The 17,618-nt window shown below is 45.9% G+C and overlaps 3 protein-coding genes across 7 annotated transcripts; all 3 read right to left on the bottom strand.

Moving 5' to 3' along the window:
* Window positions 1-1,601: 1,601 nt before the first annotated feature.
* LOC125114672 (keratin-associated protein 4-8-like) lies at window positions 1,602-2,201 on the bottom strand. 5 transcript variants are annotated; one of them, XM_047758083.1, is made up of 2 exons: window positions 1,777-2,201; window positions 1,602-1,731 (listed from the first exon to the last, which is right to left on the bottom strand). In XM_047758083.1, the coding sequence occupies exons 1-2, from the start codon at window positions 2,199-2,201 to the stop codon at window positions 1,602-1,604; spliced, it is 555 nt and encodes a 184-aa protein (XP_047614039.1). The 5 variants fall into 5 exon arrangements, with proteins under 5 accessions (XP_047614039.1, XP_047614042.1, XP_047614041.1 ...); XM_047758086.1 differs by having other exon boundaries at window positions 1,602-1,683; window positions 1,831-2,201; XM_047758085.1 differs by having other exon boundaries at window positions 1,602-1,735; window positions 1,853-2,201.
* Window positions 2,202-9,370: 7,169 nt separating this feature from the next.
* On the bottom strand, window positions 9,371-9,958 carry LOC125114673 (keratin-associated protein 4-11-like). Its single transcript, XM_047758087.1, has one exon. It carries the CDS (start codon window positions 9,956-9,958, stop codon window positions 9,371-9,373), a length of 588 nt encoding a protein of 195 aa, XP_047614043.1.
* Window positions 9,959-15,160: 5,202 nt separating this feature from the next.
* LOC125114675 (keratin-associated protein 4-1) lies at window positions 15,161-15,986 on the bottom strand. Its single transcript, XM_047758088.1, has one exon. The coding sequence runs from the start codon at window positions 15,858-15,860 to the stop codon at window positions 15,399-15,401; it is 462 nt and encodes a 153-aa protein (XP_047614044.1). The 5' UTR covers window positions 15,861-15,986; the 3' UTR covers window positions 15,161-15,398.
* Between the last annotated feature and the right edge of the window lie 1,632 nt (window positions 15,987-17,618).

The raw sequence follows: 17,618 nt of genomic DNA, 5'->3' as shown, positions 1-17,618 counted from the left end.
TCTCAAAGAAGTATCCTGACCATGTGCTCTTAACTAAGACCAAGCGAGGGGATAAAAGTCCAAAATGGGAGAGTGAAACCACAAAGAAGATGAAGAAAGCCCAATAACACGAGCGCCTAAAATTAAGAGGGGTTTCAGTCTCAAAACACTAAAATTTGGAGCATCTCTTAAGAAGTTTCTGGAGCTCCCTTGTGGTACAGCAGGTTAAGGATCTGATGTTGTCACTGCTGCTGCTCGGGTTGCTGCTGTGGCTGGGCTTCAATCCTTGGCCTGGGACCTTCTGCAAGCTGCAGGTGCAGCCAAAAAAAAAAAAAAAAGGTTCAAAATTTCTATGGAAAAATTGTCATGGACTTCTTGCATTTCCAGAAATCTGGGTTTGGAAGGTACACTTAGTATTCTGAAAGAGGGTTATATTTAGAGCGGGAGGGAGGAAGGAGAGAAAGAAAGGGAAAAAATACTTGAGGTAGGTAGAACCCTTGACCCAACCAAGGATGGAACTAGAATTGCAGTCAAGTGAAATTTAGCTGATGATGGTCCACTCACTGGAGTTTTTATGGCAACTTTAAGGGATATACAAACCTTAAGTGTGCGTTATAAAGGGCACCCAAAGCAACCGTGCGTGCTTTCTTTGCTCTGCTGTCCAAGAGGACACTTTACTAAGAGAGTGTTCTAGCCCGGGGTAGTGCTTCGGAAAAAAAGAACAGTAAAAAATTTATTGAGAGCTTACATTATGTACCCCATCCTGTGCGAGGGGTTACGTCTTTGAAGCTTTGAAGAAGGTATCATCCCCATTTCACAGAGAAAAGACACAGGCTTGAAGAAGTTAGATACCTTTGACCATGTCACCCAACAGATACCTCCTGGGGTCTTGATTCCACCACAGATAACTGCTCTTGGACATGCTCTCTTGCACTGGAAGCAAGAGGGTCCTTGGTGTGAAGAGACAGCTAAAGACACACATGGACAAAGGCACACACACGCTGAATCGTCAACAAATCAGGAGATTTCAACATCAAGGAAATGGCTCTTTATTAAGAACATAGAAGTTGCCAAGGAGGAGGAGGGAGGGGGTGGGATGGATGGAAAGTTTGGGGCTCGTAGATGCCAACTATTACATTGAGAATCTATAAGCAATGAGCTCCTACTATACAGCACAGGGAACTATATCCAGTCTCTTGGGATAGACCAGGATGGGAGATAATATAACAAAATGAATGCATATATGTGTGTGTGTGTGTGTATGAGACGGGGTCACTTTGCTGTACAACAGAAATTGGCACAATTGGAAATCAACTATATCTCAATAAAAACATTTTTTAAAAAATCATATGAAGCAATGTCTTTCGAGATCATTTTAATCAGTGGATACTTAGGATGAAGACTGCAGGTCTAAAAACAGATGCTTTGGGGTCTGAGTTAAAAACATGTGGCAAATTTGTTTGCAGCCGTCATTGCCTAGAACTGAGTGCCAACTCCGAATGCCAAATCTGAAGAAGAAGAGGTGGCCACTGAGAAGCCCTTCCCCAGTCACTGGTTGGCTCTGACACATTTTAAATGACTTTTGAGAACATGCTCAGTGTGACAAGATTACAGGCAGAGATTCAGCAGCAGGAGGAGGCACAGCATGTGGGGCGGGGGCAGGTGGAGATGACACAGGTGGGGCGGTAGCAAGTGGTGTGGCAGGAGACCCGGCCACAGACAGGGCGCAGGCAGCAGCAGGGGCGGCAGCAGCTGGAGCCACAGGGGCTGGAGCCACAGAAGGAGGGCTGGGAACACGGGGGCCTGCAGCCGCTAGAGATGCAGCAGCTGGGCCTGCAGCAGCTAGAACCACAAATGGAACCACAGCAGGAGGGGCGGCAGCAGGTGGGCTGACAGCACACAGACTGGCAGCACCGGGGGCGGCAGCAGCTGGACACACAGCAGCTGGGGCGGCAGCAGGAGGGCTGGCAGCAGCTGGGCTGGCAGCACTGGGGCCTGTGGCAGCTGGGCCTGCAGCAGATGGGGTGGCAGCAGATGGGGCGGCAGCAAGTGGGCTGGGAGCACACAGACTGGCAGCATCGGGGGCGGCAGCAGCTGGGGCGGCAGCAGGTGGTCCGGCAGCAGGTGGGCTGGCAGCAGCTGGGGCGGCAGCAGGTCTCCTGGCAGAGACCTTGGCCACAGCCCTGGTCAGAGCAGACGGAGCCACAACACGAGCTGACCATGGTGTCCGAGGGTGGAGGTTGTGGGTGGGTTTCCAGGACAGTGAGATTCTGAGTTTGGGAGGCTCCCTGTGCTCTGGCCTCTTATATACCGCCCGAACTGGGTGAGCTGTCCACACCTTTCCTTGTTTTTGTTTACCCAATACTGCAGTAATTACCAGAAGACCCAATAATGTCTGTCTATTTAATGGTTGGAACTTGTTGGAAGCAAAATTTCTTTTCCAGGGCTGATCAGTTCTATCCAATCTGCTTGGCCTTCTGAGTCAAACGCCTGGCATCTTCTGACCACATTCCCGTGCTGGTCCTTCTTGGAGGGCTGTCCCGTGACATTGGGATGAGGAATTCCCTTTCTTGCTTCCCGTCCCCTCCTTCTCTGCCACCAGGATGGGATGTGGGCAGTGGTATTTCTGGCTGTGCATTTCTCCCCATGACCAATGGGATAGAAATCCCACCTGCATGGCCCATGGCTGGGGCAGGAGGAAAAGGCCCTGGCTGTGGTCACTTTGGAGCAATGATGCAGGGACAGCGCTAGGGGTGTGACACTGATGACCCCTTTGCCACCGGAATGGATTTCCTTGCATGTTTTAAGCTTTGGATTCATCCCACCTGGAGGGCTTATTAAAGATGGTGGGAACTATTCCCTGGGTGTCTGTATCCTAAAAAACCCTGGGAGACAATTTATCCACATGGTTCTTGCTACTACCCGGTCATAGAGCTTATTAAGTTGTGACCATGTGGTCTTAAAGGTTTGTGTCATAGTTCTCCAGCTGGGCTCTTAGATTCTGGAAGAAATAGCCCCATTTAAATTTTTATTTTTTTATTTTTATTATATTTATTTATTTATTTATTTATTGCCTTTTTAGGGCCACATCTGCAGCACATGGATGTGGTCGAATCAGAGCTATAGTCACTGGCCTATATCGCAGCCACAGCAAAGCCACATCTGAGCCACATCTTTGCCACATCTTCGACCCTCACCATAGCAGGACAATGCTGGATCCTTAACCCACTGAGTGATGCCAGGGATTGAACCTGCGTCCTCATGGATACCAATCAGATTTGTTTCCACTGAGCCATGATGGTTATTCCCTTATCTCATTCTTATTAAAACTATTTCTTCGATGTAGCAAAAACATGTTGACCGATCAGAGAATGTTTCTCTACAGAACTTACATCCAGAGCTGGGAAAGGCAAAGGACAAGTTTTATGTGCAAATATAAATGTGAATAGATTTTAGTACGTTCAGTCTTTTTTTTTTTTGTCTTTTTGCCTTTTCTAGGGCCAAACCCCCGGCATACAGAGGTTCCCAGGCTGGGGATCTAATCAGAACTGTAGCCTCCAGCCTATGCCAGAGCCACAGCAACTCGGGATCCAAGCTGCGTCTGCGACCTACACCACAGCTCATAGCAACACGGATCCCTGATTGGGGCCAGGGATCGAACCCGCAACCTCATAGTTCCTAGTCGGAATCGTTAACCACTGAATCACGACGGGAACTCCCATTCAGTCTTATTTAATTGCTATTTCTACATATCCTCTATTCATGATAGTCCAGCTTGTGCACGCATCCGAATCATCTGGAGGGCTTATTAAAGATGGTGGGAACTCGTCCCTGGGTGTCTGTTTGCAGGTTGAACTTGAGGTTCTGCTTTTACAACAACTACCCAGCTGACATTGACGTATATTGACGTGGGAGGCAAGGACCACATTTTGAGCCCTACGGCTTTGCTGTGTTCATTTACGTTTGGCAGACGTGCCTCGATCAAATCCCTGCCTTGTTTACAAAGCAGACTTGTTCACCGGATGATCTGGGAGACACACGTTGCCAGTCATTGGTGACACGAATGTGATTCAGAGTCTCCTCCTGGGGAATTTACAGTTTACTGGGAGGACCACACACACACACAATTGTAATGCAGTATGGCTAGGCAACATCAAAGGAGCTCATAATAAGGTAAATTTAACTAAAAGAATTGTGCTTAAGGCAAATTAGCCGACCTGACAGTTTGGTAAAGACATAGATTTATTCATAAATAAATATCTCTAGTCATCGTTGTTCACTTCCTTATACAATTTATTTTACATTGTAAGTAAAACATCAATGCACACAACTCTTAAGAATGCTATTTGATGAGTTCTGGTAAATGGATAACATCCATGCAACCCCCATAGCTATCAAGATAGAGCAAATTTGTGTTACAACAGAGAGTTCCCACATGTTTCACCCTCTATTGGTTTTGATCTAGAACTTGAAACAAAAGGTACATATGGAGTATAACTTATTATGTCAGGCCCTTTGCTTGGTATTGTCTGAGATTTGCTGATGTTGCTGCATGTGTCACCAGCGGCTTCAGGACTGTACTAGTGACGTCCCAAGGCTTAATTTTCACTACTATCAATCCGCTTCGTGGTGAGGTGCCAACACTCCCTGTTTGCCCAGGACTGAGTGGGTTCCAGATCTCAGGACTTGCAGTATTTAAACGAGGAAAGTCCAGGGGAACAGAGGTGAGCTGGTTTTCCTCCGATGACATCCTTAAATGTCTGGATTTCGACCATCTGAAGACTAAGCTCCTTGCAATATTTTTATTTCAATAACTAGCTTAGCAAACACTTGATTTATAGGTTTTTCTTGTATAGGTTTGTGTTTGCAGAACTGAAGTACAATGAGAAACTTAAACAATTACATCATGAAGCAACACAAAGAGATTTTCACTTGATTGGCTATGTGAGACGCCAAGAAAAAAGATTTAAAAAAAAAGAAATGAAAAAGAGTTTTGATTACTAGAGTTTTCTGAATATTTCAGGGAGATTAAGAAAACCATTTTGCAACAGGAGTTCCCTTTGTAGCTCAGAAGGTTAAGAAGCGACATCGTGTTTGTGAAGATGGAGTTTGGTCCCTGGCCTCAGAAAGTGGATTAACGATTCGATGTTGCTGCAAGCTGTGGCACAGGTCGCAGGTGCACCTGGGATCCAGCATTGTTGTGGCTGTGGCTGTGGCATGCAATTGCAGCTGTGATTGGAGCCTTAGCCTCAGGTGTGGCTATAAAAAGAAAAACAAAGAAACCAAGAAAATGGTTTTGCAATGGCTCAAAGGCAGGATTCATCCTCATTATAGATATGTGTGCAAAGAACCACATTCCTAGACCACATTCACAAAATTGGCTGTATATTGGAATCCCTTGGAGAGTGAGAAAAGAAATAAACAAAAGCACTGCTATATGGCTTCCGATCTGAAAAATTCTGATTTAACTGGTCCAGTGTAAAGCCTGGGTGTCAAAATTTTTTAAAGCTCCTCGGGGGATCTTAATGTACAGCCAAGTCGAAGACCCACCTCCTCACACTATATTACATGTGTCTGTATAACATTAAATCCGAAGAAAAAGTAGCTAAAATATCAAAATATAATTGGTATTTTTTTTTTGTCTTTTTGCTATTTCTTGGGCCGCCCCTGCGGCATATGGAAGTTCCCAGGCTAGGGGTCGAATTGAAGCCATTGCCACCGGCCTACGCCAGAGCCACAGCAACGTGGGATCTGAGCCGCATCTGCAACCTACACCACAGCTCATGGCAACGCCGGATCGTTAACCACTGAGCAGGGGCAGGGACCGAACCCTCAACCTCATGGTTCCTAGTCGGATTCGTTAACCACTGCACCACGACGGGAACTCCATAATTGGTATTTAAATCATAGAGGGAATGACCCTGAATGTGAACCACTGAACTTTGAGCAATTTCAGATGGAAATACGTATAAATCTCTTGACCCTTTTAGATCCCTCTAAAACCAAAGCCAACGTCCTACATGGAAGAGAATGGAATGGGGGGAAAAGACTATAAAGAGCACACTGGTTTGGGTTTTTTTTAATTATTATTTTTTTGGATTTTGGGGGTTTTTTGTTTTTTGTTTTTTGTGGGGTTTTTTGCATAACCTTTTCTGTTTTTGCATAATGTCAGGATTTTCACTGGTTTTTCCTAAGCTCTTTCAAGTGGGCGTGTACATGCACGCACGCACACACACACACACACACACACACACAGAAGTGGGATGGAAGGGGGGTTGAGGTTGGTAGATACAATAGATACAAACTATAATATTTGGAATGGATAAGCCATGGGGTCTACTGTACAGCACAGGGAACTATGTCCTATCTCATGGGGTAGAACATGATGGAAGATGGTCTGAGGCAAAGAATGCATGTGTGTGTATGACAGGGTCACTCTTGCACAGCAGCAGCAGACACAACACTATAAATCTACAGTAATAAGAATAAAGCCTATCAGTGATCCCAAGGGAAAGTCCTGAATCTTCTTCCCGTTTCCCGACCTGAGCCACTGCTCAGACCTGGAACTTACTGACCCATCAAAAGAGAGGCTAGTCTTCTGGGGCAGAACCTCAGCAAGTGTATACAGTAGTGATCTTCCAGTCTTTTCCTCTAGGAATCTTCAGCGAGTTATTCCAGGGAATGGGAAAACTCATATATTTGGATGTTTTTCGATACTAGATCTGAATTGACACTGACTGTTGGATGCCCAAAATCTCAACGTGGTCTCTCATGGGCATATAGCAAGCTAGAATGGAGGGTTGAGGAGGAGTTGCCCCACTCACCCCTCCCAGCCATCCATGTGGCTGAGAATCTATGCCTCCCCAAATAATTTGTAGGCTCTGTGTATCTACAGGTCCAAGCTATAAGAGAGGAAAGGTTCTTCCAGGAGACAGAGTAAAGTTCTGATGGGACCAAAAGCTATGGCTGTCTCCTGGTCATTCTAGGATTCCAGGGTCAGGGGGACAGCCCGGGCAAGAGTGAATCTATCTAGCATGCAGGTGGTTCACTAGGGGCATTCTTAGTATTCCTACTTCTGGCTTTAACTGCAAGTGGGCAAGTCCAACCTCTAGAATCTGAGGAGGACATAGTAACCAAGGGCTCAGAACACTTCGGGGATAAAGCTCTAGTTTAACCCACCAGTCAAGTCACCTAGACCCGCACAGGTACTGCCCACCAGCACTCCCCTTGTAAGTTTCTCTAGAAAATGTGACCAACCTGTGGGAATGAGCCTAATTAGAGAAATGCATGGACCTGAGCAGTGCCAGGGGTAGGCTATGTCATCAAGGTCCCCATCCCCTAGCTTGTGTGCGGATGGACTGGGGGCAGCTCACACGCTTCCCCACACTCGTCTCCAGGGAACTGCTCCCAGCAGAAAGGAGCCACCACACCTGGAGGTTTCTGCCCTCTCTCTTCCCTCTCCCCACAGCTAGGACAGCCCACAGCTAGGGACAATGGATGGCCAACCACCGTGTCTCCAGGAGGGAGAGATCCATGGCCCATTCACACCCCTCCTCTGTGGAGTCAGGTGAGGACAGGGTTCACCTGGAACCTCGTGCTGGCTCAGCTTTCTTGACGACCTGCTCCTGCTTCCTCCAATGTCTTACCAATTTCCCCTGAGAGCCCCTCCTTCTAAAGCACTGAGACAAGCATGCCTGTTCCAGGCTCTGCTTTTATTCCATCCAGCATAAGACGCCCAGCCTGGAGGGGTACCCCCTTCAACACGGCCTCCTTTAGAATGAGAGTTACTGGCATGGTGAGCCAAGTTACTGGTGGGGGTGGGACCTAGCCCTCAGATGCAATGATATGAGAACAAAAAAATAGCCTGAAGACTACTCATCTAAAAAAAATCATGCAAAAATTGTTAGAATAAATAGCAAAATGTCCAAAGGTTTAGAGGTTCAATGGACAGCAAAATTCACAAGCTGACTTTAACAACAGAACGACCTTTCATATTGGATGAAATAGGTTTTGAAGGGCATTGATACTGAGATTTAGAGCCCTGGTGTCTTAGAAAAGGTGTGCTCAGATGTAGAGCTAAACCCAGGAATTTGAAAGCAAGCTGTTGATGTGGAAGATAAGCCTAAGAAAGGCTTTGGGCAACCTGGGAAGTTATTCCACGAAGGGACAGAAACCAATATAGAATAATGTTTTTAAGGCCACACCTGCGACATACAGAATTTTCCAGGCTAGTGGTTGAATTGGTGCTGGAGCTGTTTGCCTACACATCAGAAACTGCAACATAAGATCTGAGCCACATCTGCCACCTACGCCACACCTTGAGGCAAGTCTGGATCCTTAACCCACTGAGCAAACCCAGGGATCAAACCCACATCCTCATGGTTACTATGTCCGGATCTTAACCCACTGAGCCACAGTGAGAACTCCAGTATAGAATAATTTAAAGATCAAATTACTCCTGACGTTTCCATTGTGGTTCAGCAGTTTAATAATAACCTGACTAATATCTGTGAAGATGTAAGTTCCATCCCTGGTCTCTTGCAGTGGGTTAAGGATCCATCATTGCCCCAAGCTGTAGTGTAGGTTGCAGATGTGGCTTGGATCCGGTGTTGCTGTGGCTGTGACATAGGCCAGCATCTGCAGCTCTAATTCATCCCTAGCCAGGGACGTTCCATATGCCACAAATGCGGCCCTAAAAAGAAAAAGATCAAATTAGTCCTGTAGGCAGCTGGGCTGCAATCCCAATAGGGGCTCTGGGAACCAGTAGGATGGGCCCCCACTCAAAGGGAAAGGAGCCAGGACATTTATCCCAAACTCCTATCCCTTGGGCAGCACTGCTCTGAGCCTTAACTCTCCTCTGGGAACCTGCCCAGAGCTTGCTCCTTCACCCAGAGAAAGTCCTCAGGCAGAGGGTTTCAGGCGCTTCGCTGTAAGAAACCCTCCCCCCATCCCCACCCCCGTATTAGAATGAGGAGGGCTTAGGGGGTAGAGGTGCAAATCCTGAAATCACCAGCTACAGACTACTCTTGCTGCAGAGAACTACAGAACACTTGGCTGGGAAGAATGACAATTCAAGAAGAAAAAATAAGGAGACACGATGCTAATGGGTGTGTTTGCCTAGGAAATAATATTTATTAAGATTTAGGAAAATACCGTATGAGAAAATTTGTCAGGAAATAAATTGGGGATGTGCTGGTTGACAGATTTCAGAGAAACGGGACACTTTGTGTTCTTTGGGGAGAGAGTTCAGAACATGACGGGGAAGGCAATGTATTTGGAGGCCAAAGTGAGAAGAATCGGTTGCACTGGAGGTTTGACGATGGGCCTCTCATGATTCAGCTCCCACTGGGGCTACATCAGGAAGGTTGGTGGACGGAGCAGGACAGGGCGCTCAGCAGCAAGAACCACTAGAGCAGATTGGGCGGCAGCAGGTGGGCTGGCAGCAGGTGGGGCGGCAGCAGCCAGAGATGCGGCAGGAGGGCCGGCAGCAACTAGAAATGCAAGAGCTGGGTCGGCAGCAGGTGGGCTGGCAGCACACAGACTGGCAGCAAGGGGGCCTGCAACAGCTGGAGATGTAGCACCTGGGTTGGACACAAGTGGTCCTGCAGCAGGTGGTCTGGCAGCACTGGGGCCTGCAGCAGCTGGAAATGCAGCAGCTAGGGCGGCAGCACCTAGAAATGCAGCAGATGGGGCGGCAGCAGGTGGACACACAGCAGCTGGGGCGGCAGCAGGTGGTCCTGCAGCAGCTGGGCTGGCAGCACCGGGGCCTGCAGCAGATGGGCCTGCAGCAGATGGGGCGGCAGCAGGTGGGGTGGCAGCAAGTGGGCTGGCAGCACACAGACTGGCAGCACCGGGGGCGGCAGCAGGTAGTCCTGCAGCAGGTGGTCTGGCAGCAACTGGGGCAGCAGCAGGTCTCCTGACAGAGACCTCGGCCACAGCTCAGGTCCGAGCAGACGGAGCCACAACACGAGCTGACCATGGTGTCCGAGGGTTCTGGGAGGGTTTCCAGTGGAGTGTATTTCTTGAATCTTAATGCCTTCCTGTTCCAGGTCCTCTTTTATACCCTGCTGAGCGATTTCTTCCCTTGTTATTGTTTACTCTAATTAGTAAGCAGTTGTTAAATTGGGCAATTATGTTTGCCAAATTGAGTGGAAAACATAGTTTCCTATTCCTGATGGATTAGCATCTATCCACTTGACTCTTCCTGCCTCGTATCTGGTTGTCTTGCTTTGTACCCATCATCTTGGTTCCGATACTATTTCCACCTTCTAAGCTGAATGCATTGACTCTCATGCCATGTGCTCTTTCCTCCTGAATCATCTCATTGTTCCTTCCTTGCAGGTATTTTCTCTGTTTACCAATGCTGCAATTCCTTCCATGGAGCATTTGTCTGGTGGACTTTGGCATGGAGCAGTCCACATGTCACTCTTCCCCACCAGTGGGTATTAACATGCCCACAACTTTTGTACCATTCCTTTTGGGAAAAAGGCACAGGTCCAGTCCAGATATAAGGAAATCACAGAAGATGGAATCTTAGCATGGGGAATCAAAGTAAACCCTATCTGTGTTTAGCTCTAAGGAAAAATGACCAGTGGCCACAGAGAGAAGAAACCCCAGGACACTTAGATTATATCTTCCTCCCATTTCCTGGACTTGAAAATGTTGGCAGATGTCTTGTTTTTAAAGAACAAATACCTGTTTGCAATGGACAGAGCCCTTCAGGAATCATCCCTGGAATGGATACCATTGCCCATGTTATTTTAAAAAAATTATATTTATGTGAAAAATAGAATATGCAGTGCAACCTTAATTATGTAAAAAAGCATATAGAAAAAATATGGATATAATTACCAGAAATATGCATAGTAGGAGAGAAGGGAGTGGGATAGAAGGAGCATTGGGGGACTGGGTACAAAACTATTGCATTTGGAATAGATGGGCAATGGGGTCCTGCTGTACAGCACAGGGAACTAACTTTGTGTGACTGGGTCAATTTGCTCTACAACAGAAATTGAGGAAACGTTGTAAATCAACTACACTTTAATAAAAAAAGAAATATGCAGAGTAATTATCTCTGGTTGAGAGGCTATTAACTCAATTTTCATCGGAACACTTTCATCTTCTACTTTTTCTTTGGCAATTTGTTTTTCTTTTGTAAATAGAAAAAATTTTAAAGAAAACTGTGCCCTGCCATTACATTAGAGATCTGTACTGTTACCCTCTTGGGGTTGGGCCACTGGGGCTTCCACGCCAGCATAATACTCAGACAGCAGCCTCAGTTCAGCTGTACTGGTTCTTAGGATGCTGACATCCTGTTGGGAAACAGCCAATGCCCTGATCTCCCAGAGTTCCTCCCCACCCCCAACGCTGCATCCCTGTGATCCAGAAATAGGTAAAACCAAGCATCTACAGAGGGATCCTCCTCTAGGGCTAAGCCTGATATCTATTCTGATTCGTTGGTGATTTTGCACTACTGATTTTTAAATATTTTGAATCTCGCTCTTGCCCTGGAATGCCAGTTCACTAACCCAAGGGTGCACAATGATGCCTTCCATGTGAGAGCATTCAACCAATAAATAGGCAGCTTTGTAGGCAGGAAATCAAAGCTCTGCCAGAGGAAAGAGTTTTGCTATGAACTAGCGCTTCCTCCTTCTGCTTCAGTGTACAATGCGCATCTACACCGTCCGTTAACCCAGGGTCGGAATGCCTGCTCAGCTTCAAAGATCACGCTAGCAACGTAACTTCTGCTTTTTTATCATAAATTTTTTTAAATGTTTATTAGAGTATAGTTGCTTTACAGTGTTGGGTCCATTTCTGCTGTACAGCAGAGTGACCCAGTCCTACATATATGTACACATTCTTTTTCTCATCACATCTTCTGTCATGTTCTGTCTCAAGAGATTGGATATAGACCCCTGTGCTACAGAGCAGGATCCCCTTGCTTATTCATTCTAAATGGAATAATTTGCATATAACTTCGTAAAGTATTAGCATTCTTCTCCAACTCTGCAGGGGATCACGGGGATTTGCTGTTCACTTTGCATGCTCTTACCTGAACTGTGTATCTTTAGTGAATTTTACGTAAAATGTCAGTGTGTCATTTTGATGTATGAGCCTGTGTCTCAAAATGTATATTCCTGTGCCTTTGACTTCTAACAGGTGGAAGCATTTTCAGAGCTTCTGTCTCCCCGGTCGTAATCCTCTGATTGACTGTAACAAAAATTCTCTTTTTTTCTTCTTAACGTCATTGCGAATTGAATTTTCCTTGGCATTTACATCCCGGAGATTGCCCTCTTGGGCAGGTATACCAGCGAAGTGAAGAGTTTTTGTTCACACAGTCACCTGTTCAGGAATGTTTATAGCAATTTCTTTCAAAAGAGCCCAAGAATGAAAATGACCTTGATGTCCTTCATTAGGTGAGGCGGTAAACAAATGGTGGTGTACTTACCCTTTGGATACCGCTCAGCAATAGATGAGAAGGAGCTATTCATATACCCAACAACCTGGCTGAATCGATAGAAAACTATGTCTAGTGAAAAAATGGCAATCCCCAAAAGTTATGTACTCTACATTTGCATTGATAATGAAGTTCTCAAAATGACAAAACAGGAGAAACAAAGAACAGATCAATGGTTGCTAAAGCTTAAAGAGGCAGTTGGGGGAAGGAGGGAAAGGAATGTGGGTGGCGATACAAAAAAAAATCCTAGGCAATCTTCGTGGGGCTGGAAGTGTTCTGTATCTTGGTTGATGCCACAGGCGTAAGGAGTCACAGAATTATAATAAAAGTTAACAAAACCACAGAGGTAATTTTTTAATACTATATTAGAAATAGAGGAACAAAATCACAGATCTACTGAGTTTGCTTTAGCAGATTTCTTAGTCAGGACTTGAAACAGATGTGTGTGTTCTCACATGTGTTAACAGGACAGAAATGCTACAATGAGAATCTTCACGAGAGCAATGATTGTCTTAACATAAAACATCTAATAACAAAATACTGAGTTTAAGGGCGTGATTTTATTTATGACAATAAGGCTATATTGCTCTATTGATATCTGAAAATGATGCTTAATTTTTGATTTTTTTTTTTTTTTTTTTACTTTTTTCAACTGAACTTCCATTAGAACAAATATCCTCAGCTCTTGGGCCCATTGATCTTCTTTTGTTACGAAACAGAAATTCCGTCAAAGACAAAGGAAGTTGCCATTAAAGAACAGAGATGAAACCAATCAGATAGATGATTGCTTTTGTACCAGACTCCGTTTAGGTGAGACGGTAATTCCGAAACTTAAGTGTCTTGGTTAAGGGGCCAAGGTAAACACTGCAACTTGGACTGAGTGGAGCTGGAGTGGAGAACATGACTTGACAAGTTTCTTGGCCCATTGCAGACAAACTTTGACAATTATAAGTATAAACACATTATGATGGCAATCAAGCCCTTCAAAATTAGAGGTTGGCCAGTATGTCTCACCTTAACTTCCTGCCATCCTACCCACAAGCTGCCTGACTCACTAATCATTCTCAGTAGATTTTTACAGCTTCTGTGCTTCCCCTTGAAATGCCTGGCCTTGCTGCTTGTTGCAGCCCTGTTCACATCCTATGATCCCTCCTAAGGATGCTTTGCCATGAAGGATAGGCTATCCCCATTTTATTTTTTATTTATTTATTTATTTATTTATTTTGTCTTTTTGCTATTTCTTTGAGCCGCTCCCGCGGCATATGGAGGTTCCCAGGCTAGGGGTCGAATCAGAGCTGGAGTCAATGGCCTACGCCAGAGCCACAGCAACTTGGGATCCGAGCTGCGTCTGCAACCTACACCACAGCTCACGGCAACGCTGGATCGTTAACCCACTGAGCAGGGGCAGGGACCGAACCCGAAACTTCATGGTTCCTAGTTGGATTCGTTAACCACTGTGCCACGACGGGAACTCCGGCTATCCCCATTTTAGAGTGTCTGTAATTGTTGCTTGGTCCCTTTCTCAGGATAATTGCATATTCTGTTGACTCATTTCTTTTGCTCTTATTCAAGTAACTTCTTTTCAGGTGGAGGTGGCAATCAGACAGGACACATGTAGCAGTATAGCTATAGGAGACATTTATCTAAGCATCTTTTTTTTTTTTTTTATGGCCATGCCTGTGGGATGAAACCTGTGCCACAACAGTGACCCGAGCCACCGCAGTGACAATGCCAGATCTTCTAACCCACTGTGTCGCAGAACTCCTGCAGGAGACATTTCATTTGTTTACCTGAACATGACCAAGTCTGCCTGAGGTACAAGAGAGGTAGCCAGGAAAATCTCACGAGTGTAGGTTCATTGCACAGCTTTCAAGCCCAACCTAACTCCTTTCTTTGAGGATCTCATTTTGGTGCCCCTTCCGAGCCTTCCCCACCTGGTCCCCAGACCTTCCGCGGAGGAGAGCTACTTGTCCACATGTGCTCCACCTCTGACTGCTAGCCTCCTCGTTTGCTGATGACTTTTTTAACATGATGACATCATTAACATGCAGGAGGCTGGGGAAAACAATCGAGGCTTAGTCTCTGCCGTGTTGGGTCAATGGCAACTGATTTCTTAGCTCATGTCACTCTTGTCATCACAGTATAAACACTTTCCCATCTCTACCTCCTCTTTATCTTATGGAATTGTGACCTACACATTTCCTCTAAATTTACTGACTTTTGAATTCTATTTATAAAAATTTTTCTTTCTATAGTACATTCTCCCAGACAGAAATTTCACCCTTCTGATCAACATTACCCAACATATTCTACCTACCATGGATGGTCCTCCTATCCTATAAGACTGGATTGTGAGCTCCTAGTAGAATCAACTGTGTCTCACGTGTGTTGGAATGATCCCCAGAGCCCAGTGGTGCAATGAACACGCCAGGTGATGGATCAAGAAAGCTATTGTTTATTAGGTAAGGCGGGTTACATTATTTTGAAAAATATATAAAGACATTCTTTTCTATAATATGGGCATTAGGTAATATTTGAAAAATCAGTTTTCTTTCCTGGCCACAGAAACCACACTTTTTCCACCTTGAGAGAAAGCATGCTGGAAAATGAACTGAAAATAAACTCTCAGAAATAACTAAAGAAGGAGTCACGAATTTATTTTATCAAGATAATATCATTGAGGAACAGTTAACATGTAATTGTGAAGGTCAAGGCAAGGGTAACAGTCGGCGAACTGGGGGTTTAGTCCAACTGCATTGTGCACATGAGGCTAAATACAGGGAAGGGATCTGGGGGAGGCAGGAATGGTATTGAATGCAGATGGGGGTGCTTGAACCTGGGGCTTGGTAGATCACAGAATGATAAAGCTGGTTGTCACTTATAACATGGAAAAGTTAAAATGAAAGACACTTTCACACGGATGTGATGGTGGCTGGCTCATGGTTGATAGTCAAGTATGAGTTCAGCAAGAGAATCCACCACAGCGGGGGCGGAAGCAAGTTGTACGGCAGCAGGTGGTCTGGCAGCAGACTGGACGGCAGCAGCTGGACACAGGACAGCTGGGGCGGCAGGTGGTCTGCCAGCAGCTGGGGCGGCAGGTGGTCTGGCAACGGACTGGACGGCAGCAGCTGGACACAGGACAGCTGGGGCGGCAGGTGGTCTGGCAGCAGACTGGGCGGCAGCAGGTGGTCCGGCAGCAGACTGGACGGCAGCAGCTGGACACAGGACAGCTGGGGCGGCAGGTGGTCTGCCAGCAGCTGGGGCGGCAGGTGGTCTGGCAACGGACTGGACGGCAGCAGCTGGGCACAGGACAGCTGGGGCGGCAGGTGGTCCGGCAGCAGACTGGGCGGCAGCAGGTCTCCTGGCAGAGACCTCGGCCACAGCCCCGGTTAGAGCAGATGGAGCCACAACAGGAGCTGACCATGGTGTCTGAGGGTGGAGGATCTAGGTGGGTTTCCAGAAGAGTGAGCTTCTTAAGTCTGGGAGTCTCCTTGCCACATGTCCCCTTTTATACCCAGCTGAGGGAGTGCAGTCACCAGGTTAATGGCTATTTCCTTGTTGTCTGTCTTAATAGACAGGCAATTATCAAATTAGTTATTTTTGGGGTAGAATGCATTTTTTCCTTTCTCTGTGTTATGGTTTCTCCAATCCAGTCTCTCCTCTTGTCTCATCTCATCTTCTTTCTTATGTGCATCATCACATTTCAAAGACTCTTCATCAGATTGCTTGTCATGCGATACATTGGATGATCAACACTCTATGTGTCAGTCAGCCTTAAAGCTTCGTGACTCACACCAGACCTCAAGTGAGACAGGGGAGACATTAGATCTTGTTTTTTAAAGACTTTTTTGAGGAAAATGAACTTTGAACATACCATGAGAACACTTGGAAGAATTTTTCTTAAAACATTTGAAATGGAGAGGCTTTTCCAAGACAGAAATAGACGAACAAACATGGATAAACACTGTATGACATCAACCACATGATTTTGCAGCATGGAATATTAGATTTCTAATGAGAGGAGGAACTGCTCAGAAATGCCAGTCTGACTGTCTAACCACAGCAGGAAAAGATGCTAGAGATGCAGGGTAGACATCTCTTCACAACATCGACCTCTACTTATGGGAGATACCTGAAAACGGAGTGGGCTGCCACATCACCTGGGGTGTTGAAGCAGCTGGCAGATGGGATGCTGTATCATTTGTGTGTGTGTGTGCGTGTGTCTTTTTAGGGCCACACTGTGGCATATGGAGGTTGCCAAGCTAGGGATCCAGTCGGAGCTGGAGCTGCTGGTCTATGCCACAGCCAATATTCCATGCTGCAAAATCATATGAATGATGTCATACAGTGTTTGTCATTCTATGACTTCTGTCACTTAGCATAATGCCTTCCAAGTCCATTCAAGTTCCTGCAAATTATGCCAGTTAGAATGTTTACTACAACAGATCAAGAGTTTCTGGTCTCACGGCATATTAGAAAATACTAGAAAAGAGAAAGATACCAAAAAAAAAAAAGAAAAAAAATCTGAGAGCCACACACATTGTAAACCACCCACCCCCCCTTTTTTTGGAGAAAAAAAAATAGTCAGAGGAAATGATACCCATTTGCAAGTGGTGAAAGATTGACTGATTAGGCTGAGCTCAGAGAAATAATATTGGAAAATAAAAACTTTGGAGAAAAATTACGTAGATGGAGACAGGGGTGGGGCAGGAAGTGTTTCCTCCTTGTGCCCCACATCAGTGCCCCCTGGAGTGCCCACAACTTGGGAGGCACCTGCCAAGCATGAGTTTGGGATAACTCACCTCATTTCCCTCCTTGGGTGCATCAGTATTGGCACGAGAGAGCATGAACAAAGTGGCCGTGGTGGCAGGGATAGAGGATTCGTGTGGACCCAGCAGCACAGGCTCCCTCTCACCATGGCTGCCTCTGCTGTCTGTGACATTAGCCATCGAGCCCTAACCAGTATTATGATTCATGAAACCTAAACATCCCACATGAAGACAAGTCTTCCTCTCAGACGACTCACACATGGAAAGGCAACAGCTCTTCTTAACTGGGGTTGGATATTTTAAATATGGCTTTATCTTCCTTGTTAGCGAACCCTCCAGAAACTTACAGTATCATTGTCACAAGATGCCAAATAACATCACTTTGAAACAAGAGACCAAATTTACGATGAACA

Source organism: Phacochoerus africanus, chromosome 14 (genome assembly GCF_016906955.1).
Source record: "Phacochoerus africanus isolate WHEZ1 chromosome 14, ROS_Pafr_v1, whole genome shotgun sequence".
Classification (NCBI taxonomy): Eukaryota; Metazoa; Chordata; class Mammalia; order Artiodactyla; family Suidae; genus Phacochoerus; species Phacochoerus africanus.
This window is presented reverse-complemented; position numbering and strand designations above follow the sequence as displayed.

Coding starts and splice junctions, on each gene's coding strand:
- LOC125114672 (XM_047758082.1), bottom strand. CDS start 2,201: ATGGTCAGCTCGTGTTGTGGCTCC. Junction 2,136..2,177: donor TCAGCTCGTGTTGTGGCTCC/GTCTGCTCTGAC, acceptor CTCTGCCAGGAG/ACCTGCTGCCGCCCCAGCTG.
- LOC125114675 (XM_047758088.1), bottom strand. CDS start 15,860: ATGGTCAGCTCCTGTTGTGGCTCCATCTGCTCTAACCGGGGCTGTGGC.
- LOC125114673 (XM_047758087.1), bottom strand. CDS start 9,958: ATGGTCAGCTCGTGTTGTGGCTCCGTCTGCTCGGACCTGAGCTGTGGC.